The sequence below is a fragment of the Hylobates moloch genome, unplaced genomic scaffold (assembly GCF_009828535.3).
Source record: "Hylobates moloch isolate HMO894 unplaced genomic scaffold, HMol_V3 SCAFFOLD_5, whole genome shotgun sequence".
Taxonomy (NCBI): Eukaryota; Metazoa; Chordata; class Mammalia; order Primates; family Hylobatidae; genus Hylobates; species Hylobates moloch.
In genome coordinates this window covers 96,780,466-96,805,408 of record NW_026652280.1, presented here as the reverse complement: position 1 = coordinate 96,805,408, position 24,943 = coordinate 96,780,466, and the positions used below count along the sequence as shown (strand labels likewise).

The window sequence follows — 24,943 nt, the reverse complement described above, 5'->3', positions numbered from 1 at the left end:
AAATGAGAATGGACCCATACATTTGTGTCTAATTTAACAAATACTTTTTTGAAGTTTGAGTAGAGTCTAAAGCAGAGCTTCCTTTTTAAGTTACAACAGGAACAAGAGAAAAAGAATCCATATCATTCACCTTTTAAAGAAGCTAGGCATCTACTGGCAAGCTGGAAGAAATCAACAAATCTATCAGGGATATATCTCTCAGAATGGGGCAGACCAATGTAACCTCCTGGAGGGATTTTGTCTTCCTGGGCTTCTCCAGTTTTGGGGAGTTGCAACTCCTTCTGTTTGTCTTGTTCCTCTCTCTGTATCTCGTCACTCTGACCAGCAATGTCTTCATTATCATAGCCATCAGGCTGGATAGCCATCTGCACACCCCCATGTACCTCTTCCTTTCCTTTCTATCCTTCTCTGAGACCTGCTACACTTTGGGCATCATACCTAGGATGCTCTCTGGCCTAGCTATGGGGGACCAGGCTATCTCCTATGTGGGCTGTGCTGCTCAGATGTTCTTTTCTGCCTCATGGGCCTGTACTAACTGCTTCCTTCTGGCTGCCATGGGCTTTGACAGATATGTGGCCATCTGTGCTCCACTGCATTATGCCAGCCGCATGAATCCTACCCTCTGTGCCCAGCTGGTTGTTACTTCCTTCCTGATTGGATACCTCTTTGGACTGGGAATGACACTAGTTATTTTCCACCTCTCATTCTGCAGCTCCCATGAAATCCAGCACTTTTTTTGTGACATACCGCCAGTGCTGAGCCTAGCCTGTGGGGATACAGGCCCCAGTGAGCTGAGGATCATTATCCTCAGTCTTTTGGTCCTCTTGGTCTCCTTCTTCTTCATCACCATCTCCTACGCCTACATCTTTGCAGTGATACTGAGGATCCCCTCTGCTGAGGGGCAGAAGAAGGCCTTCTCCACTTGTGCCTCACACCTCACAGTGGTCATTATTCATTACGGCTGTGCCTCCTTCATGTACCTGAGGCCGAAAGCCAGCTACTCTCTTGAGAGAGATCAGCTTATTGCCATGACCTATATTGTAGTGACCCCCCTCCTTAACCCCATTGTTTATAGTCTAAGGAATAGGGCTGTACAGACAGCTCTGAGGAATGCTTTCAGAGGGAGATTGCTGGGTAAAGGATGAAGGTTACCCCAACAGGACACTTTCTTCTGTGTAGGCTGGGCATAGACCAAAGGGCCAGGTATTCAAGGCCTCAGGCCAAAGCTGTCCTACCCCCAGTCTTCTAGAAGAGTCTTATCCTGCCTCTTGCCCTTCCGCCCCACCCCCTACTGCTTGGAATTCAGAGGCGGGGCTTCCTGCTCTGCTCACTGTGCACAACTCAAAATGAGCCCAAAATCTGAATTTTAACTTTCAGCCTCCTAGATGCCACCCCTAGTTACTGAAACCCATTAAGAATTAAAAATTTAATTAAGATAATCAAGAATTTTTTAATTGAGCTGAACAAAATGAAGGAAGTTTGGAGTGTTCAAGTTCAAGGCAGGGCTGGCAGGAGCCCATCAGGGATACTGTAGAGATTTCCAAAATCATTACATAATTAGACTATTTGACCTGTAATGTTCTTCCAAGATTTGACACCTGGGGAATATCAGCTTGACAGGTTAGTTTAAAGCTTTGTTAAATGAACAGGTGGGTCATTTTTATTCCCACTGGGTGTCTTTCATCTTTTTATGTTTTTATTATTTTTTTAATTTCAACTTTTATTTCATATACAGTGGGGCACATGTGCTTATAGGTTCCTCATTGTGCTATTGACAGTAGCAAAAACATGGAATCATCATTTTATATAGTTGTCCTCACTATCTCTGACTCTGTTACTTTGCCCTTTTTGTTTTAATTGATTTTCCAAGCTGGGTGGATTCTATTTCAGAAAATATATTTACTTCCTATTTTTTTTTATAATTGTTAATGTTCTCTGGTAACTTCAGAATCTTGAGTGTCAAAGACCCTTCTCATTTGGGTCACTCACCAAACTGGATACTGTTCTTTTGAATCTATTGCAGAACTATCTATTCTGTCTATTTCACTTTTCACATATAATGTGGTTATATATAGCGGCAGACATTATTAGAGAAAGTGTAATGAACTCACAAGACCGTCAGGCAGGAGTTTGAATCCAAACTCTTCAACTTACTAGCTGTGTGACTCTAGGTAAGTTATTTAACATTTTTTCAGCTTCCGAATTCTTATTTTTACAATGGTTGTAACTTCAGTTTTGTGTTGGTGACTAAACAGGATCATGCATACAAAGAATTTAGCACAACCCTTGGATCATAGTGATCTTCCAATAAATTCCAGTTGCTACTATTAAAATGTGTGAAGGAAAAAGATACTGGCTTTTAGTTTAGGTAGAGTTTACTGTAGGTGGAGGATCAGAGAAGACTTCATATCTTAAATAGTATTTGAACTTGTTCCTAAAGGATGGGTGACTGGGGAGAAAGTACATTCTCAGAAGAGAGAACATAATAGCCAAAGGCTTGACGGTAAGACAACATAGGCCTGTTTCAGAGTGTGTGAGTTATTCAGAGGGGCTGGAAACACCTCACAAACGATGCTGAGAAGTTAGTTTGAGTCAAGACTTACTTGTTGAAAGAATCTGAATACCTTGCCTCAGACATGGTCCTTTTGTCTATAGGAGATAAGGCACAGTAAAACGTTGAACAGAGAGAGGCATCTGGGAAGGGATTCAGGAAGATTAATGCAGCAGCAAAGGGGATGATGATTTCAGCAGAGAGAAACCAGAGGCAAGGAGATCAGCAAGAAACCCACGGATATCAGCTTAAAAAAAGGCAACGAGGCTTGAATATGGATAGTGACATTCAGAGACTGAAGGAAATCACAAACATGAGATTTTGAGAAGGTAGAATTCATAGGATTTGGCAGTGAGATAGAAGTGGGGCATGGCTTGAGAGACAAGGAAAGACCTTAGGCCAAGAAGATATTTTTCAGACAGAAATCCACATTTTTTCATGCTGTCAGGAAAAAAACACACCCTCTAATTGGAATTTGATGAAAACTGAATTTGAGAGGAAGGAAGCTAGAGCTCAGAGAACAGGATGAAGACAAGTAGATGAGTTAGTCAGACAGCCAAAAGGGCCTCATCAGGGGAGAAAGGCCATCTACTGTAGAGTTCTCAATATTGGGAGAAGTAATCCCTCATTGCACTGAGGCCATGTGAGCAAACTCATTTCACCAATTCATTCAGTCTGCCCAGCATAACATTGCCTAAATGCACAGTGACCAATGGTTAGTAAGGACATTTCAAGTATTGCCAAGTAATACTTAAAGGTCTAACTTCCACATGTAGTAGTCTTAAGTATGGAAGGGTATAAAATCACTTGGAGGGATTTTTCCAAATAGGTGTTTCTAGAATCTATCTCTATTTGTTTCTACCTTGAAACAATTGATTTGGGATAGGGACAACATAATAGTCTTCAAAATCTCATTTGGTGATTCAAATTTCCTCTCTTGATTAAGTATGTGACTATGTGCTTAAAAAGGGCAAACTCTTCTAAACCCACTAAATGACTAATAATTTGATTTAGGCCTTGAAAATTTTTGGCAGGGTTAGCATTAGGGGAATGGAATCACATCCACCTTTGCTTGTGATTATTTTCAGCACAAATAGTTTTAGACTATCCATACGTGGTAAGTGTGATGTTAAACAATGCTAATTTTCCATGGCCTATATCTTTTCTAACTGTACTATTTTTGGTAACTTATAATCAGACAATTTAGACATTTGTGAACATTAATTTTGAAAATACTTTCTGCTTGTTATATTCCATAGTATTTGACTATTTAAGAAAAGAATCACTAAAATACCTGTATGTTGTTAGTATCAATGATAACTTTTTAGCTTTAACCAATTTTTTGTTTAAAAAAGGCTCCTATGACAGGATGTGTCCTGCACAGATTCATTTCTATGCAGAGGAAGGGACTGAGACTTAAGATGGTAATCAAGTGACAACACGAATGGATTGGTAAGTGGGGACTATTTGTGCAGAATGCTAGCAGTTTTATACACAGCAATTAAGAGATCTAAGAATTCTCACCAGCAAATGACACCATTACCTTTTATAAATCAAATCAGAATGTCAGCATGTAAACCTGTTCAGAATAAACCTGGCCTGAAAATTTTTGAAGATAGTATCACCTCTTCTTTTTTAAAAAATAATTCTTAATTTTATAAATAATTCTATTAACTGTTACTTTAATAGGATATTGAAGTATTATTTTTATTACATTAAAACTTAAGAGAAAATACGGGAGCTTGGAGGACAAGAGAAAGCCCTGCTATGCTGGAATTTTGTCATTCTGAGAGTAATAACATCTACAATAATTTTGAAGTATGGAAAAAAAACAAGAAGAAAACAGGTGTTATGCTGATCTGTGTGTTGTTTCATTGTACAAACTAAAATATTCATGTTCCCCAGAAAATCAAATATCTTTATTTTCAAATTTAAATTTAAACACATTCCAAAGTTTTAAAAAATTGTTTGAAAATTGCCTTGGATTTTATTTATCTACTAAACCACGGCCCTTCTTTACAGTAAAATTTGCCCACTCTTATATGAGTACAGTTCTCAGAAATATAGAAGCTCAACATTTTACTTAACTTTGCCCAAAAAAATATTTTTAAAAAGAATTACTTTATTCTATAATCGGAATAAAGCAAAATGATAAAGACATGCAAAACAGAAAAAATAAAAACAGAAACTTTGACACCCATCAGCAATGACTAGTTGCATACAAAATAGCTTCCACTCCTCCAACTCTATTAACCTTTCTATCTCCCACCCTTGAGATTTTTTAAGATCCTACAATAAATGTAATATGCACACAAGCACAAGCACACACACACACACACACACACACACACGAGGCCATCTTTATCTTCCACATTTGCCTGTACTCTTTACCCCTCAGTAAATTTCCCACGACACTAAGATTTTCTATGATCCACGAGGAGCTGCTTATTAGTTGCCAAAGTAGGAATTGGTGAAGCCAACATAGTCGTAGCCAGAGAGATGGCTTCGACCCCGTGGGTCCATATATTGCTGCATATGTGTGGCACAGAATGACACTTGCTCTGGGGTAAGGGCCTGAAAAGTATAAAAAGAGAAAAATACAGTTATAGGGATTCAAAAATAGCTGGTTGCTTGGGCCTCCCCATATTACACCCTAAATGCAGGAAATGGAGAGTCTCTGGAAGACGCAAGCCCTATTTCTATTACACACAATTTTTTCTCATAAATTTATAATTTCTAATGAGTAACTTAACTTTTAATTTCAGCCCTTTCTTGAAAAAGAGAGCTTACTCACTTTGATTATTCTGTAAATCTCATTCCCTAAAGTTGTTTTATTAAATAGAAGGAATTATATGCCTAACAACATTTGTTGTCCACTTGATCTAGTTCATCTTCCTGGCTGCTTTGAGATGTGGGGACTAGCATGTTTTATGAGTAAGGTAAAATACTCAAGGCGGTAGAATAACTCACCAGTGGTCACACTGCCAGAAAGTGGCAGAGCTGGGACTTGAACCTATGATCCTCTTAAGCCAAAGAGTTCCTCTATTCACTGTGCTGTTTGACTACCAAGTGGATCCCTAAAGACTCCAATAAGAGCGTGTGGGTGGGTGGATGGTGGGCTCCAGATAGTGTCTGGAAGACCACATCATTTTCTTTTTGTAACAGCTTTGTTGAGGTATGATTGATAAAGAATTGCACCTTTAACATGTACAGTTTGATGAGTTTAGACAACTGGATGAGTTTGTGCAAAATGATACCATCATGTATGTGACCCTTTGTAATCTGGTTTCTGCTTAATTGTTTTCCCTTTCACTTCCTGTTACTATCTTCTTACTTTATGCTTTAGGTATTAGGAAAATCTGTTTTTTCAAGTTCCTTTGCACACACACTTGACTTTGCCTGAAACACTTGGGCTCTCCTTTGGTGACTTGATGAGTTCCTGCACGTCTTTCAACACTCACCCTGTGTTAATCATAGATGATACCTTCCCTGATGCAAGTATTTTAAGGAGAGGAATGAAGAAAGCTCTTGGAATCAGAGAGAAGAGAGATTACTTCTGGTTGTAATAAAATTCCCCACATCTTTGTTCCCATGACAGATGTGTTTGCTTCTGTTACAGTGTTTTTAACTTGTAAAGTTCTGTCTTCCCCACTACACCTGAATTTAGGGACCGTGTCTTACTAAAGTTTGCACTCCTCGTGCCTGGAACATAGTAAGCACTCAATAAATGCTCTTTGAATTAATGAGAAAAAAAAAGAAGTAGCCTTAAAAACTGAGTTGCAGATTTTGAACTGATTCTCACATTCAATAGAGTACCACAGTACGTTTTTGAGTTGGGTCAAGACAAAATGAAGTGGTTACCAAAGCAAATGACATTTTGTGAAAGGGGAGATCTGAAAAAAAAAAAGTGAGTGGGTTTTTTCAAAGTAGGCCACTGGGCCTGAGATGACCAAAATTCAAATTAGAATGACAGTGTAGTAGGGGAAGCAACCAGAATCGGACCTGCTTCATGTCTTCTTTGGTAATATATGACTTGCCCTCTGCCAGGGCTTGGAAGGCATTCTCTATTTCATCACTGGACTTGATGTTTTCTGACTCCTTGTCAATCAGGAAAGCGGTATAGTCCTCCAGTGAGACATAGCCCTTCCTGTGGGAAAAATGGATCAGGAGCTGAGCCTTCTTAAGGCAGAGAAGGAAGGCCCCTTTTTTATCCTACTCAGTGTCTCAGAAACAGAGGAAAGCCAGATTCTCCAAGTGCCTCTTCCAACTAAGCTTTCTGGGATGAGATGGGTTATGCTCTCCATTTTGGCTCCCCTTCATCACCCTCTTACAGACAAACATTACTAAGCCAAATATTACTAAATATTACTAAGCTCCAGACTGTTTCAACATGGGTCATTCAGCCTGATTCTCGGTGAATTTTGAAATTTCCCATCAGCACCAGTCCTCAAATAATTTCTGGTCTTCTTTGGTTTTTAGTATTAGCAAGAATTATTCCCTAACAGTAACCTAATCTCTTGATGATTCTAACACACTCCCATAAGCACATAACAACCCCAACCCCATGTGTTGGTCTCTGAATCACCTATGTCTCCTTAAAAATCTCACATACATGAAGGGATTCTTCTCTCTAGTCTCATCCTCAGAAGTAGCTGAAATTCATAGATTGAACATAAATCATGAATTGGAGAAATTGTAAAGCTATGAGTTAAAGTTAGCACCATTCACTGCTGAGCTAATCTTGAAAGGGCACCAAGAGCTGCCTAATTCATTTATGGTTGCCTATTTCTTCCTATTTTCAGATGAGTTAATTTCATGTTTTATGGATCATTTTACTCTCTGTGCTTCTCCCTCCAAACTCCCATCCCTGCTGCGGTCTGACCCTTAGTCTTGTTCCTACCTCCCTGGATCCACAGCATCCAGGAACTTCTCAAACTTGGGCTCACGTTCATCCTCCTCCACCATGGGCAAGTAGTAATTGAGTCCTCTCAGGCAGGACCGGAACTCTTTGTGAGTCAGGCGCCCTGTCAAATTCTCATCAAAGTGTCTAAAGAATAAAAAAAGAAAAAAAAAATTATCAAGCTCAATAGAAAAACCAAGTGAGAACGGAAAGGAATATGTCTTATTGTGTCAGCTGAAGCTTTATTGACCTGTCATAAAACTATCAGAGGACTGAATAGAAAGCCTGTCTGTGTCATGTACATTTTTTTTAACCTAATGGATAGAGAGAAAAGCATAAAACATTGAGAATGAAGAAATGTAATTTTTGAAGTCTGAAAATCTCACAGAAAGCCATGACTGGAGCTAATGAGCATATCTAGATCTTCATTTAAGATTCCACCAAGCCTCATAGAGTGAGAGAAACATTATTTGTAGACTCATTCTGAATAGTCTGAAAAACAAAGAAGCAGTTAACTATGAAATTATACTCACTTATAGATTGTGCTAAACTCCTTTAGAGTCTCTTCACTCACACCTATGGTGTCCCTGAAAGAAAAAAAAAAAAAAACATGAATTTACCCTGTAAATAAAACACAGGTTAGCAGAACAAAAGCCACATGAAAGAGAGAGGAATTTTAATGGACAATTTGCTATTGGAGTCATCTAGTTCAAGAGCTGGCAAACTATAGTCCATAGGCCAAATCTAGGCTGCCACCTGCTTTTGTACAGTCCATGAGCCCAGAGTAGATTTTACATTTTCATATGGTTGAAGATAATCAAAAGAAAATTTTTTGAAACATGAAAATTACATAAAATTTAAATTTCAATGTCCATATATAAAGCTTTATTGGAACATGGCCACGGTCATTCACTTATCATAGCTGCTTTTTTCACTACAACAGCAGAATCAAGGAGTTACAGCAGAAAATATATGTGCCTTACAAAGTTAAATTATTTATTATCAGACCATTTACAGAAAAAGTTTGCCAATCCTAATCTAGATAAAAATGTTGCCAAAATGCTATTGAGACCTAGAGCTGCTTTGATACAGTGAATTTATCTAGAAAATGAGTTTCTGCCCTTCTGCTCTATTTGGCCACACTTTAAATGTTTCTTTTATTTTAGACATTACATTTTAGATAAAATTCTGTGAAAGGGAATGGTTTCCTAAGAGATCACATAAGATGGTGAAAGAACTGAGAAATTGGGTATAAAAGTCAGTTGTTGTCCAAATGGGTGATGAGTAGGCTCAGGTGGATGGAGCGCACTGTCTTTTATTTCATGATGGATTTCAGTATAAAGAGAAATAGTCATTCCGTGGGGCAGTAAAGACCCAGAATATTGGTTCTCTGAAGCAACTCTTTTATCTGGTGCACCAAACTCTCGCCCTTAGTTAAGGTCCTAACACCTAACACCACCTGCACCCCTCCCTGCTCTGGCCGCACGCCCTCAATACTTGGCCTGGATCTGTTGCTCCAGGTTGTGTTGCATCCGCAACCCAAGCTGGTAGAGCTGGTCCCATTGCTGGGCTAATCCAATGGTGCTGTATTTGATATCAAGGATCAGAGCATCTTCCAAGTTGTCCCCCAGGTCCTCAATCTTGGTTAGTTGACGCTTCATCGCCTGGATCTCCTTCTGTTTTCTCTGGAAAAATGACAGAGAAGAGAGACAGTCAGTCGCCCAGGTTACCAGCTCAAAACCTAGAGGTGGAAGAGGAGATAACAGGCTGATTTTATTTTCAGGGATCTTCTTGTTCTCTGTGAAAAGATGAACTACTCGGGAAAACCACTTCACTTCCGTAGTCCTCATTTATAAAATAATGGGAAGTTTAGGTGAATAAAACTTGTCATTCTGGTATTCTTTAATATATAAATCTAAGAGTTAGTAGTTATACACACACACACACATACATCTATATCTATATATTCTTTCTATCTATCATCTATCTGTCTGTCTGTCTATCATCTGTCATCTATCAAGAGAGCCAATAAATAAAAATAAAATTTCCAGAGTCCATGCATCATCATTGGCTCACAGTGATCTGCACTAGGACTTATCTGCAACACTGATTGTGGCTGAGTTCTCAGGCTCACTGAAGCTCCACAGTGTTCACTCCTGGGCCGCTTTCATCAACTTGGGATGATGTTCATGGGCTGCTCCTGCCACACAGACATGTTTTATGCCAAATTTCTACATCTTGCCCATGCTTTCTCAGTGAGGGAATATTGCTCATAAGGGTAAGTGTGAATTGATTCTGATGATTGTGGAGTGCAGTGAAAAAAATGTGGTATATAACAAAGCTCGTAGCCCTTCAAACGTCAAATTTGCCTGACATCTTTTTTTAAGTTTTATTTATATATAATAGATGTACATATTTCAGGGTATACAAGACAATTTAATACATTCATATAATTTGTAAAGATCAAATCAGTATATGTGGGATGTCTATTACCTTAAACATTTGTCTTTTCTTCATGCTAGAAACATTCACAGTATTTTCTTCTAGCTATTTTAAAATATACAAGATATTATTGTAAACTATGGTCACCCTACTGATCTATCAATTACTAGTCTTATTTCTTCTATCAAACTGTATATTTATACCCAATAATCAACCTCTCTTCATTCCTCTATCTCCCCCTACCATTCCTATCCTCTAGTAACCTCCAATATACTCTCCATCTTCATGAGATCCACTTTATTTTGCTCCCACCTACGAGTGAGAACATGCAATATTTGTCTTACTGTGCTTGGCTTATTTCACTTAATATAATGACATTCATTTCCATCCATGTTACTGAAAATGTCAGAATTTCACTTTTTAATGGACAAATAATATTCCATTGTGTATACCATGATTTCTTTATCAATTAATCCATTGATGAGCAGTTAGGTTGATTCCATATTTTGGCTATTGTGAATAGTTTCCCTGTTACCTCCTGTCATAAACATGGGAGTGCAGATATTTCTTTGATATATTAATTTCCCTTCTTTTAGATATATACCCAGTAATGGGATTGCTGAATCACATGGTCTTTCTCTTTTTAATTTTTTGAGGAATTTCCATGCTGGTTTCCACAGTGGCTGTACTATTTCCACTTTCTCTACATCTTCACCAGCATCCATCATTCCTTGTTTTTTTGATCAAAGCCACTTTAACTCAAGTGAGATGACAGTCAAAACTACCCGACGTCATATTATTTAGTATTTCATTTTTTTGTTAGAAAAAAATTAAATGTAATTACTTAATTTTTTTCTCCTGCAAGAATAATAGTAAAAAAAAAAGTTGAGAAACACTGTTCTAACCCATTACTTCGCTCAATTGTCAAGAGATGATTAGATTCAATTGTTTCATCTTACTACATCATATAATAACAGAAATTTGCCAGTGTTAGGCACTTTTACATTGTCTCCTTTACTTCATCATCAGGTTCTAAATCCTTTGTAGCCACAAAACATGAAACCACCCACCCACTGTTCCCAAAGCCCCTCCCACTCTGGGCAGATCAGAGTCTCCCATGAAATTCTTTCTTCAGGGCAAACAGTGACTCTACAATGGGTACTAACTCTATTGTGTAGATGCAGAAATTGAAATTCAGAGATTTAAGTAGACTGAGGTTTATATTCATGATGTGATGGCCTATGGTTAAAATGGACTTTAGGTGATACATACCTAAAAGTATCACCTGGGTTTCCCTTAAGTGATTATTTTTACACTCCTTATAATTTTGGCAATATCTTCAGCTAATGAAAAAACAATACTTACTTTATTTGCTTCCAGCTGGGATTCCAGAGTTCCTGTTTCTTTGAGCAATGATCTAGTTAAGAACCGAAGGAAATCATTATGCATCACATCACAGGTCAATATTTCATACATGCATACCAACTCAAAGCTCCTCTGTTTCAGCTTCTCCAAGGTTAGGTGGCTTCCATGAAGCAAAATTTCACAGAGCCAAATTTTCACAACCTTGCCAGACTGATGAGAAGGGAAGACTTTCCCTAGTTCTTCTCTGACTAGGAGAAGGCTTTCATGTACCCCTCTTAATTATTCTTCTTAAATACACACTTAAGCAATGTAGGCAAGATTCCATCTAGTGAAGTATAAGGGCCGAATGAAATATGATGAGCTTTTCCTTCTCACTCCACATTTTTATTTACATACTACCAGATTACAATGGAATGAAGATGCCTCAGCACTAAGTCTTTCTTAACAAATTCTTCCAGAATAATATAATAAAACAAACATGATGATAACATAAAATACTGACCCATCCAGAAAGTAAGCCCTGGACATGGAGGTCCGGAACAGGAATCACATGAGAGAAAAGGGAGATGATATGTTAAAATGGATTACTTTAAAGATCTCATTTCCTCAGACTTATGAAACATTTTAAATCTTTTGCTGCTGCAAAACATGAATCTGTCCACCCACTGGTTCCCAAGGCCTCTCCCACTCTGAAAAGATCAGAGTCTCCCATAAAGCTCCTTGCTTCCGGACAAAGAGCACCAATGTCAAGGAATATGCTTGGTGTTGGACACACACTGCCAGGATGTGATGAAGTCACCAAGAAAGGAGGAAGAGAAGGGTGTTCTGTGTCTTCTCTGCCTTCTGTCAGATGGTTTAGACATGGTATAGGATTTCTTTTTGTTCATTTATCGTTGTCAGTGAGTATGTAGAAAAGTATATATCATGAATTGTCTAAACCACCACATTAACCCTCAAAACACCACAGTTTTGACCCACCTACTGGATACAACTTTGACCATGTATTCTAACATATTACATCTTCTAAGTCTCCTTTTTCTAGGTCATTTACCCCAGAAGATGTGACATATGTTATCTTCCAGTACAGAACAGTTTGCTATTAATAAGCACAATTAACATAATTATCTCACTTGATTCTCATTAGAACTTTAGTAGGTACACAACAGAATAGCTTCATATGAGGTATTCATAGAAGATTCTGCTTCTGGTTGTGCCAGTAAATACATATGTGACCTTGAGCAAGTAAATTTATCTACTTGAACTTTCCACACTTGGAAACAGAGCTAATAAGAGCTGCTCTGTATGCTTTTCAAGGTTGCTCTGACAGTTAAGTGAGGTAATGGATATGGAAGTACTTTGTAAAGTGCAATGTGGCATGCAAACATAAGAAATTGTTATTATTTTGGACTGAAATTACAGGCAACAGAAAGAAAGGTGAGAGTATCAAGGAGAGAATACAGAAGTGTACATAATAAGCAGGAGGATGAAATTGTCATTTCTTGGTTTTCCAAGAATTGATTCAGAAAACAGTCAACTCCAAATATAAAGCATAGGCAAGATATGGTGATTTTAGGGCAGAATACATGCTGTCGGAGTCTCTCCTCTTCCCTTCAAACATGTATTTCATCCCTACGGCAAATGATGGTGGCATAGGGGTCATGGTTTGGGATGTAGCATAGCACACCTGGTTTCCAGGATCCACTGAAGGAAGGTACTGGCATTCTGTTCAAACTCCTGACACATCTCAAAGTTCTTGACCTGTCTTGCCTCTTCCTTTTGCAGCTCCTGCTCCCGTTCCTAAAACCCCAAATCACAGACAACATGACTGACATTGAAGGCCTTTTTTTGCCATATGAGAATTGGTTTCTAGGCTCAGCTGCATATCTTTCCTCTCTCAAGTCTAACCTATCTTCCACAGGTATGTGCCTGTGTGCTCACATTTCATGCAGTCAACCTCTCTCACCTCTAAAATGTAAAGATAGCTTGTGTATTTCCCAAGAGTACTTGCAGGGTCCTCTAAGACCAAGTCCCATAACAAGTAAGCTAGTAATAAAAGCAAACCTCCCCTCTTTATAATTTCTTTTGGGGAAATTTAATTTAAATGAACACAAAAGCAGCCCTAAAGGGCCTGCTACCCTTAGCAACAATAGTTACTATCTAAAAATGGTGACATTGTGGTTAGTTTTCTATTACACTTTTTTATGTTTCATAGTTTCAATAATGAACATTATTAACACAGACAAAAGTTAAAAATACATACATAGCAAGGCACTTTTGGAGGTGTAAGTAAAAAAGAAAATGCCTTGAATGAGGGGGATATGCAGACAATGAATACATGTATAAGCCTCATGAACTATTCATAGCTCATCATTAGAACCACGTCTTGGGGCTTCTTTTTGCTTCTCAGAATCATTGTTCAATACTCAGAAACAGGAAACTGCCCAAATTATGGGGCATAGGGTATACCTATTATAAACATATTTTCCAGTTTTTCTTAGACAGTCGTGTTTCATGACTGCTGTCCCAGTATAATTATTGATAGTGTTCCTTCTATCTCAAAAGTCTATTTACTTGGATAATAAAGTGGTTATGTTCACTGTAGCGAAAGGAAGTTTCTGCCGTGTTCCAGGTTACCTCAATGATGTCAGATAGGTGCTTCCAGGTCCTTTCCAGCACCTCCACTGTTAACCAGGTATAAGGGCTAGAAGGCACACCTAAGGCCTTAATCTGCTGGTCTAGCTCCAGCAAACATTTAAAGTCTGCTTGAACCCCAGCCAAGGAGGCCAAGAAGTCCTCATGGTCTTTCTGCAGCTGCCGAATTTCATTCAGGGAGACACAGTGCACAGGCTCTGACAAGTTTTCTTCCGCCTTTTCACACCAGTTGTTGAAAGCTGAAGCCTTATGTGCAAATTCCATGAACAGGTCCTCAGCCTGCAGAGAGAAAAAAAAGACACTACCATCTTTCCTGATAAAGCCTCTCAGCAGAAGAGAAGGTTGAGGATAAAAATAACGCCTATCTTTAAATATCTGCAGGGCCACCAATCTAAAAGGGCAGAACTAAAACCAGTAGGAACTGTGTACTTCAATGGTTGAACATGTGAGTTAGCGGTATGAGCCCTGGTTCTGGCACTTTCTCATTGTGTGAAATTGTTTAAGTCTTCCATCATTTACAAATGAGGGATGTCAAATTATTTCTAAAATTATTTCAGTTTTAAAATTCCAAAAGTAGCAAAGGTAGGTTTCAATTATATGATTTCCTATTCTAAAGTCTATGCTCCAGTTCTACCTGGCAGGTAGTAAACATGAAAAAAAAAAGGCATGGAATGAATGGATGAAATAATGATTGAATAAACAAACCAAGAAAATCTGTTATCTCCTTTATCTTATTATCCTACAAGCTTCTGTAGACCACACCCAACTGACTTCTCTTTGACAAGGCTACGTCATTTTCCTACCTTCCTTTTAAACCTTGTTCAGGCCTCATTTCATGTCCGAAGCTTTTCAAACCACTGCTTAAACTTATTTTCTACCCTCTAACCTGTATCCTTAGCACAAATATATGTATCGTTGTATTACTGTCTGGCGTTATCCAAGTGCTCTGAATAGCTCTGAATTTTCTGTATTACTGAATGACAGAAAAAGCATGAATTTTTTCAAACAGCAAGTGATCAAAGATAATTTTATACTTAAAATACATCACAGATTTTGGGTCAGCAGATCGTCCTTCTAAAGAGGTTTGTCTTGAGCAAACATAAAAATGAATTTTTCATTCCCAAATACAAGAATTAAAAAGAAAACTGGCCCAAATGGAGGGAGGATTTCAAAGGTATTAAACAATTACATCTGACCCTGTACTCATTTCAGCAATCTATATGCCAAAATAGATCAATGCAGAGAAAATTAACATGACCTCTACACAGAAAGGACACAGAAACCTACAAAATATTTAATATCTTTTTCATAATATTATAGATTGAGTGAATATTTTAGAAATATTTTGTAATCAGAAAATAAAATAACAAAATTCGTTGCAGTTTGAAATTTTTTTAAAAAGAAGATTAAAAATATGAAGGAGCTTCCTATGTAGAATGCACATATATGTGTAAAGTTGCCCACTTAATTGATTTAATTTTTCACCTAAGATTTATTTGATGTAGGCTCCATGTTTTTCAAAAGTGTAGAAATTAACTAAGAATAGAACTTGACTTTTACTCATGTGTTATTTCCTAAATTCCCTAACTCCTTGACTTAATTAGTTACCAAGTACAATGATTCTTAGGGTCTAGGAGTGCTCAGTAATTCCACTGACCATTCTGATTTCCTTTTATTTATTTTTTGAGAAGGAGTCTTGTTCTGTCGCCCAGGCTGGAGTACAGTGGCCGTGATCTGGGTTCACTGCAAGCTCCGTCTCACGGGTTCACGCCATTCTCCTGCCTCAGCCTCCCGTGTAGCTGGGACTACAGGCGCCCACCACCACGCCTGGCTAATTTTTTGTATTTTTAGTAGAGACGGGGTTTCACCGTGTTAGCCACGATGATCTCAATCTTCTGATCTAGTGATCTGCCCACCTTGCCCTCCCAAAGTGCTGGGATTATAGGCGTGAGCCACTGCGCCTGGCCTCCTTCGATTATTGATATTTTTATGATCAATAGCCAATGATATTTGGATATCCAGGCAACATTTGAAGGAACATTTTGATTACATATTTATATGGAATTTATGGGTTTATATTACACTTTTAGATTCATTGTCTTTTTTAATAGTAATAACAGAAAGGCAGAATAGAAAGGTGATGCTACTCTATTTTCTAAATGGGGATATCAAGGTTTAGAGATATTAAGTGACTTTTATAAGGTCTTCAACCTAGGAAAGCTTGATATAAGGTGAGAACATGTTTTATGACAACTTGTCCAGTGCTCCTTTTATTTGGGTTAGGAAAAGCACAGGGACAACTTTGACTTTTTCCTGACAGTTTTAATTCTATCATACACAAAGACCTCGCATCCTCTTGTTCCATCTACCTCTTCCACTATATTTGCCTGGCTTCCATCTCAAGTTAGTTATGCAACTAATCAATCAATCTAAAAAAATTTTTTAAAGCTTCTTTTCAATCTACTTTTTGCTCAGTAAGAATGTCTTCCCGACATCTTTCAATGCAATAAAAGGTTTTTGTATTATCCAAACTGAGTTTCCAATATCTCTTTCCAAATTTCATGGCTCATACACAGGTAACAGAGAACTGATCATGCCTCATAATTTTTTTAAACCTTCTGTAGAGGCAGCTGTTTTTCCAGCAATTTCTGTCTGTGGACTGCCGAGGCTTCCAGCAACTGTTCCCAGCGCTTCAGCAGGGCGGCATAACGCTCTTCAATGGCTTTAGACTGGCTGTGTTGAGCAGCAATCAGTTGGTCCTTCAGGTCAGTGATCTCGGGAAGTCTCTCTTGCTGGAAACTCTGCAGACTGGCATCCAGAGTGTCCTGAGAAAGATCAGGAGAGAGGCCATGAACAGGAAAATGGTGCAAGGGTCATTCACATCTGGGTTCCACCAGATTTTAATCATAGATAAGCTAGGCAAGAATTAAGATGATGATTAAGAAAAAGGAAATATAACTTAGAGATGTAAGCAAACATTTGGGGCTGAAAGCTCCAGTTTATGTATATTTTACAATTAGATTTTATGTTAGATATAAAATTAATTGATATGGTTTGGTTTGACTGTGTCGCCACCCAAATCTCATGTTAAATTGTAGTTCCCATAGTCCCCACATGTCGTGGGAGGGACCCAGTGGGAGGTAACTGAATCATGTGGGCAGTTACTCTCATGCTGTTCTTGTGATAGTGAGTTCTCACAAGATCTAATGGTTTTATAAGGGGCTTTTCCCCCTTTTGTGCAGCACTTCTTTCTGCTGCCTTATGAAGAAGGATGTGTTTGTTTCCCCTTCTGCCATGATTATAAGTTTCCTGAGGCCTCCCCAGCCATGCTAAAATGTGTCAATTAAACCTCTATTCTTTATAAATTACCCAGTCTTGGGTATGTCTTTATTAGCAGTGTGAGAACAAACTAATACAGTACATTGGTACAGCAGAGACTGGAGTGCTACTATAAAGATACCTGAAAATGTGGAAGCGACTTTGGAACTGGGTAACAGGTACAGGTTGGAACAGTTTAGTGGGCTCAGAGGAAGACAGAAACATGTGTGAAGGTTTGGAACTTCCTAGAGACATGGAGGGCTCAGAAGACAAAGAGATATGGGAAAATTTGGAACTTCCTAGTGACTTGTTGAATGGCTTTGACCAAATTGCTGATAGTGATATGGACAATGAAATCCAGGCTGTGGTGGTCTCAGACGGAATTTGAGGAACTTGTTGGGAACTGGAATAAAGGACTTTCCTGCTAGGCTTTAGCAAAGAGACTGGAAGCATTTTGCCCCTGTCCTAGAGATCTGTGGAACTTTGAACTTGAGAGAGATTATTTAGGGTATCTGGCAGAAGAAATTTCTAAGTAGCAAAGCATTCAAGAGGAAGCAGAACATAAAAGTTTGGAAATTTTGCAGCCTGATGATGCAATAGAAAAGCAAAACCAATTTACTGGGGAGAAATTCAAGCCAGCTGCAGAAATTTGCATAAGTAACAAGTAGCTGAATGTTAATCACCAAGACAAAGGATAGGGGGGAGGAATGTCTCCAGGGCATGTCAGAGACCTTCATGGCAGCCCCTCCCATCACAGGCCAGAAGGCTAAGGAGGGAAAATGGTTTCCTGGGCTGGGCCCAGGGCTCCCTGATTTGTGCAGCCTAGTGACTTGGTGCTCTGCATTCAGCTGTTCTAACCATACCCAAAAGTGGCCAAGGTACAACTCAGATCATGGCTTCAGAGGGTGCAAGCCCCAAGCCTTGGCAGCTTCCATGTGCCATTGAGCCTCCATGTACACAGAAGTTAAGAATTGAGGTTTGGGAGCTTTATAGATTTCAGAGGATGTATGGAAACACCTACATGTCCAGGTAGAAGTCTACTGCAGGGGCAGACCAGGTAGAAGTCTACTGCAGGGGCAGTGTCCTCATGGAGAACCTCTGCTAGGGCAGCACAGAAGGGAAATGTGGGATTGGAACACCTGACCCTGACAGAGTCCTCACTGGGGTACTGCCTAGCGTCCTCCAGACTCCAGAATGGTAGATCCACCAACAGCTTGCAACATGGACCTGGAAAAGCTGCAGACAATCAATGCTAGCCCATGAAAGCACCTAGGAGGGAGGCTGTACCCAGCAAAGCCACAGGGTTGGAGCTGCCCAAGGCCATGGGAGCCCACTCCTTACATCAGTGTGCCCTGGATGTGGGACATGGAGTCAAAAGAGATCATTTTGGAAATTTAATGTTTAATGACTGTCCTATTGGAATTCAGACTTGTATGAGGCCTGTAGCCCTTTCTTTTGGCCAATTTATCCCATTTGGAATTAGTATATTTACCCAAAGCCTGTACTCTCATGGTATTTAGGAAGTAACTAACTTGTTTTTGATTTTACAGACTCATGGACAGAAGGGACTTGCCTTATCTCAGATGAGACTTTGGACTTAGACTTTTCAGTTAATGCTGGAATGAGTTAAGACTTTGGGAGACTGTTGGAAGGGCATAATTGTGATTTTAAATGTGAGGACATGAGATTTTGGAGGGGCCAGGGGTTGAATGATATGGTTTGGCTGTGTCCCCACCCAAATCTCATCTTAAAATGCAGTTCCCATAGTCCCCATACATCACGGGAGGAACTCAGTGGAAGATAATTTAATCACGAGGGCAGTTATCCTCATGCTTTTCTTATGATAGTGAGTTATCAAGAGATCTGATGGTTTTATAATGTGCTTTTCCACCTTTGGGTTGGCACTGCTCCTTCCTACCACCATGTGAAAAAAGATGTGTTTGCTTCCCCTTCTGCCATGATTGTAATTTTCCTGAGGCCTCTCCAGCCATTCTGAACTGTGAGTCAATTAAACCTCTATTCTTTATAAATTACCCAGTCTTGGATATGTCTTCATTAGCAACTTGAGAATGGACTAATACATTAATATTAAGGAAATATTGGAGTATGATATGACATTCTAAATTTTCACAATGAAAACTAAATATTTCCTACAGCACACCCTTTCCAAGACTGTCTTATATTACTTATTATATTATTTGTTCTAACTAATAACAGTACACTAGTAGGGGCCTTGGAAGTACACTAACAAAAGATATCCTACATGTGCCAATTATACAAATACATTTTTTACAGAAATATTGATATCAAAATCACACAAAATTTGGGAAGTTCCCCTTTGAGTTTTGATAGAGTGGCTTGTATTTGACTAATTGGACAACTTTATTAATAGCTAGATAAAGGTACAAAAAATCAGCTGCTTGAAATGGATCAGAATGAAACATAGGTAGCTACAACTCAAGGGACTAAAATTCCAGACAGAAGGGAACATCACTGAAGTCAAAATAATAGTCTCTCCACATTTCCCTTTAAAGTATAAGCTGTACAAGTTCTTATACATGGAAGTATTAGAGGGTGAGGAGTAACAATTGCTCAGAGCATTTGACAATCTCATGGAGGTAAAGAGACAGAACTTGGCATAATGGGTAACTGTGGCAGCCAGGATTTGAGGGGCTATAATAAGGAAACTACAGAAAAGTAGTCAATATTGTATTTTCCCCTCAAAGCATTTTAGATGCCAAAACTGTATAGGACACAAGTCTAGAAGCCAAGCAGAAATGGTAGCTAAAAATGTAAAATCCTAACTAGAATTTTCAGTAGTGACACAGTGCTGACTTCAGGACCCATCAGGTAGGAGCAGCCCTGGTTAAAGGGCTTCCATTGAAAGGCCTGAAAGGCCACAGGGGCAAAGTGAAAAAGGTGAGTCTTCAAAGAAACTGAAATTATGTCCTGGATCATTTCAATCCCTGACCAAAGAGTAGGGGTTGGATGGGGCAGAGGGTGTTTAGTTATAGCTTTAAACCAAAGTTCATGAGTTAATTATAATACTTTAAATATAAACAGACTCACTTTTTCCTTAAAATTATCAAATTAAGTAAAGTAATACTCTACTATATAATATTTACAAAAGACATACAAAATATGGAGATAAAAATGTTTTAAAAAGCGGAAATAGATATTTCTGCAGACACTAAAAAATGTTGGTGCAGTATACTTGTATCTGAAAAAGTAGACTTTAAATCAAGAAATGTAATTCAAGATAAAGAGGAACATTTTATAACTAAAAGTATCAGTTTGTCAAGATGATTTCACAATTCAAAATGTCAACACAACTTTTAGCCTATCCTCAAAATTTATAAAAATAATGAAGTATTTAAACAACATGATTAAAAATGAAAATCTGGTTGGTAATACAAACCACTGCAAAATACACATTCTTTTCAAATGTATGTACAATATACAATAAATAGACTGTGGCTAGATATAAATCAACTTTCTGAAAAATATAGAATATATTTGTAAAATATAGTGGAATTAAACTAGATATAAATGTCAAAAAGATAATGAGAAAAGTCCCAAATATTTGAAATTAAATAATACACTACCAAATAATAAATAGATAATAGAATAAACCAAATAAGAAATTTCAAAAAAAAAATTAACTGAATGATAAAAGAAATGACAAAATTTGCAGAATGCAGCTAAAGCTTTGCTTTGGGAAAAACTTACATATTTAAAATCAATATGTTAGAAAAGATGAAAGGCTAAAATTTTGATAATCTAATTGTACATCTCAAGAAATTAAAAGAAAACATTAAAGTAATTCCAATTAAAGTAAAAAAAGATAATAATATAAAAAGCTTTTAATGGAATAGAATACACAAAAAAAAAAACCGAGAGAAAAATTAAAAAGCTGAATGTTGGTTCTCTAAAAAAAAAAATTGATGAAAACCCAGTAGCAAGATTCATGAGAGAGAGGGAAAAAATAATAATTAGGAAATTATTAATATTAAGAAGGGAAAATCTTACAGAGGCTACAGACAATAAAATCCCAAAATTCAGAAATAAATAACCATGGAGGATGAGCTTCTGTGTGAATTAAGTCTTGGGCTTACGTAACATCTATCAATCTCACCTGTTTTGCCAGGAGAGTGAGGAAGTCACCAAGGTCTGCACCATTGCCATTGGTCTTTAGGCTTGTTTCCTTATCAGCTAAAAGGCAAAAATAATTAAGAAGAGAAAGACATTTGGTCTTGTTTGAGTCCTGGGAAGCAGAATAGGAATATTTACAATACACAACAAGAAAGCTTCTTGACTCTCAAAGTTGATGATTCATTGGAATATGTGAGCAGTGGGACCAATGGATCATTTTTCTACCTAGGCAGGATAAAACTTAATGAAACAGAGCTAGGGTCATGAGAGCTTTTGAGTACTTCATAGAAAAAAAAAAGAGAATTTGTAGATTAGATATGAATTGTAAGTAAATCAAACAAACATTTTAGATTGTTTCTTAGAACATTTTGCTATGGCTTTTCCTTTCTGAATGTCACACACAAAATCTCCAATTCCCCAAAAATGTGTTCTCTGGAGTTACGGTACATAATTACTGCATCATCATATCTATCTCTTTCTCAATTTTTGTATGTGTGTTTATGTGTGTGTGTGTGTGTGTGCGTGCAAATGTGAGTGTAATTCTGTCCAGAAAGGATAGGAATGAGTAGTGATGGAAACACCTCTTTTCATACAGTAAAAGTCCCAGAGACCATTCTACAAATGGATGGGATTTATTAGGATTTCTCAAACCCAAGGGACCCTGAACCTGCCACATCATACCTATCCAAGCCTCTACCACATCAGCCTTCCAGTTGAATTCCTGAAAGGCATAATCATCTTCCAATTGCAACTTCCAAGCAGCTATTGCCTTGGCCAGAGAAGGGGTCTTTTCATTCAGAGCCTCTATCTTGGAAGAAATCTCTTTGTTCTGACTTTCCTCCTGCAACACCTGTGAGAAGGGGAGAGACAAGTATATTTATAAATGTGCAGGGCTAGAAATGTGAATCCATTAGTACCAATAGAAAGCACTCATCTCTCTCATTTCAAATATATAACCACAGTCCTCTGGTCTAGTGTAATTATTTTATTATTCATTCATGTCCAAGAAGGTCATTTCCATTCCAGCATTTGGATGATCTTCTCATGTTTGTCTGTGTAAGTGTGACCTTCTTAGTTTGTGTAAGTTTCTAGGAGGTAGGGACCCATCTCTGTTTAATGGTCTTTATATAGCAGTTAGATCAATGAGGATTTATTAAAAACTACATTTAAAAAAAGAAATGATTCTCAAATTTAAAAGAGGTTTCAGTGTTGTTTTCCTCTTAGAGGCTTAGAAAGCAATTTCTTCAAATTCTTATAATATTCTATGGCCAAAGCTAGTGATAAGACTTTTATAAACACCATGTTCTGTATGGGACAACAAGATGTCAACAAAGGATTTAAGGAAAACTGAAATGTGTATGTATAAGAACTTGAAAAAAGAATTACAACAATTGAGTAGATAATTATTTGCTAACCACAACAACAACAAAAGGCAGTTTAGAAGAGATTGTTAAAGTTCTGCATATGATCTTAGCACTGCTCTCTGCATATGATCTTAGCATTTCTACATTTGGGCCAGTCCCTTTTGGAGAATGGAATTTTGAGCTGGAATTCCTGAACTAGCTCACCTTATTTAGGATGTCTTCTCCTTGTGCACACACATTTTGTACTCGGGTCTCATGGACAGCAAAGTCATTTTCCAAAGCTTCATGCTTCGTTAGCAAGCTCTGCATAAATGAGTCGGTGAGAATCAAGATACCCAAAGCTGAAAAATCTATATTCACTCATATTCAGACTCACTGTGATATTATTCCCTAGGGTTGATGCAATGAAACTGGCAGACTAGGTGAATGCCCACTTTTTCTGGAACAACTATACTCAATTGCTTTCTCAAATTCTCACTTGTCACTGAGTGCAACTTACTGGAAAAAAGAGTCAAAGATACACAAGTGACACTCTTTCTAATTTATTATGTGACTAATCTTATTTTGATTTTGGAATGAGGGTTTTGGCTGCGGTCATATATAAAGATTCCTCCATATTGAGATTTATCTAATTCAATGAAACAATGTGTCTAGCAGAAAAAAAAATAGTATCAAGAAAATCCTAAACTAAGCCCTGATCCTAAAGAGAAGTTAAGGGGAACATGGAGCTGTCATTGACAATTATTCCAATAGTTCTCTGACTGCTTTCTGGAAACATGATGTCTGTGAAGCTGGCAGAATGAAAAGAGAAGTGAGGCTGAAGCATGAAGAGTGGTACTTTGTCTTCTGTTGTACCTTCCAGAGAAATATCTATATAAGCCCATAATCACCACCATCACGACCACCCACCACTGCCACTGCTCCTACTACTGCCTTCAGCTCCCTCTTGTCATAACAGCACTCTGTCAATTTTTTTCCTATACAACATAGTAACTCAGGTTAAAGGAAGAAACAGAATTTCTATGACTATTATACTTTTTCAAAATCCCTTTTGAAAATAAAAGAACTTTCAGTTCATGGTGTTGAGGCACTAAAAGAAGATGGTTACTCATTGTAAAACAAGATGGACTACATTATATATTATGACTGTATTACATTTCATTTTTTGAAGAAACGGTAAATGAATACTGGAAAGGTGATTGACTTTGTGTGACTGAATGTCTGAATGAATCACGTTTTTATATATGTATACTGCGTGAAATAAAGTATCTTTAACATCTTCACCTTCACCTTCTGTTTTCAAATAATAAATTCAAAAATAAAAGAAGAAACATTAGAACTGATGTCAAAGAAATAAAAGAGATCACAAGAAATGATTACAAATAATTATATGCCAATAAACTAGAATATCTAGAGAAAATAGATAAATTCCTAGAAACAGACAACTTACCAAGACTAAATCATGAAGAAAGTCCACACAGACATATAACTACTGTGGAGACTGAATCAGAAATAAACCTCTCAACAAAGAAAATCCCAAGACCAGATGGCTTCACTGATGAATTAAATCAAACATTTAAATAATTAATACCAATTCTTCTCAAACTGTTTCAAAAAATTTAAGAGGAGGGAACATTTCTAAACACCTTCGCAAAGTCAGCATTACCCTGATACCAAAGCCAGGCAATAATTCTCTCGATAGATAGATAGATGATAGATAGATAGATAGATAGATAGATAGATAGATAGATAGATAATGTCTATCTATCAAGAGAGACAAAATATCTATCTATCTATCTATCTATCTATCTATCTGTCTGAATATAGAGGGCCTAATATCCTTAATATCCTTATTGAATATAGATGCAAAACTCCTCAACAAAATACTAGCATATTGAATCCAGCAGCACATTAAAATGATTATATACCACAAACAAGCGGAATTTATCCCTGGGATGCAAGGATGGTTCAACATATGCAGATCAATAAATGTGATACAACACATTGACACAATAACAGATAGAACCAAATCATCTCAATAGATTCTGAAAAAAAAATGGACAGAATTCAGCACTCTTTCATGATAAAAAACATCAACAAACTAAGAACAGAAGGATATTACTTCAACGTGATAAAGTACATGTATGAAAAGCCCACAGCTAACATCGTACTTAACGGTGAAACTAAAAGCTTTTCCTT

At 37.7% G+C, this 24,943-nt stretch overlaps 2 protein-coding genes across 2 annotated transcripts in view; one reads left to right on the top strand and one right to left on the bottom strand.

Annotated features, from left to right (window-relative positions):
- The first annotated feature begins 203 nt into the window (after nt 1–203).
- LOC116468282 (olfactory receptor 10Z1) lies at nt 204–1,145 on the top strand. The gene has a single exon (XM_032151899.1). It carries the CDS (start codon nt 204–206, stop codon nt 1,143–1,145), a length of 942 nt encoding a protein of 313 aa, XP_032007790.1.
- Nucleotides 1,146–4,448: 3,303 nt separating this feature from the next.
- Nucleotides 4,449–24,943, bottom strand: part of SPTA1 (spectrin alpha, erythrocytic 1) — a 76,265-nt gene continuing 55,770 nt past the window's right edge. Inside the window, exons 40-52 of the mRNA XM_032151897.1 lie at nt 22,949–23,047; nt 22,062–22,230; nt 21,364–21,440; nt 16,526–16,735; nt 13,893–14,189; nt 12,943–13,055; nt 11,761–11,778; nt 11,259–11,310; nt 8,949–9,136; nt 7,985–8,038; nt 7,452–7,598; nt 6,554–6,698; nt 4,449–5,125 (exon numbers count right to left, since the gene is read on the bottom strand). Coding sequence (XP_032007788.1) covers nt 5,000–5,125; nt 6,554–6,698; nt 7,452–7,598; nt 7,985–8,038; nt 8,949–9,136; nt 11,259–11,310; nt 11,761–11,778; nt 12,943–13,055; nt 13,893–14,189; nt 16,526–16,735; nt 21,364–21,440; nt 22,062–22,230; nt 22,949–23,047 — 1,695 coding nt within the window. The 3' untranslated portion in view covers nt 4,449–4,999. The remainder of the gene's footprint in view (nt 5,126–6,553; nt 6,699–7,451; nt 7,599–7,984; nt 8,039–8,948; nt 9,137–11,258; nt 11,311–11,760; nt 11,779–12,942; nt 13,056–13,892; nt 14,190–16,525; nt 16,736–21,363; nt 21,441–22,061; nt 22,231–22,948; nt 23,048–24,943) is intronic.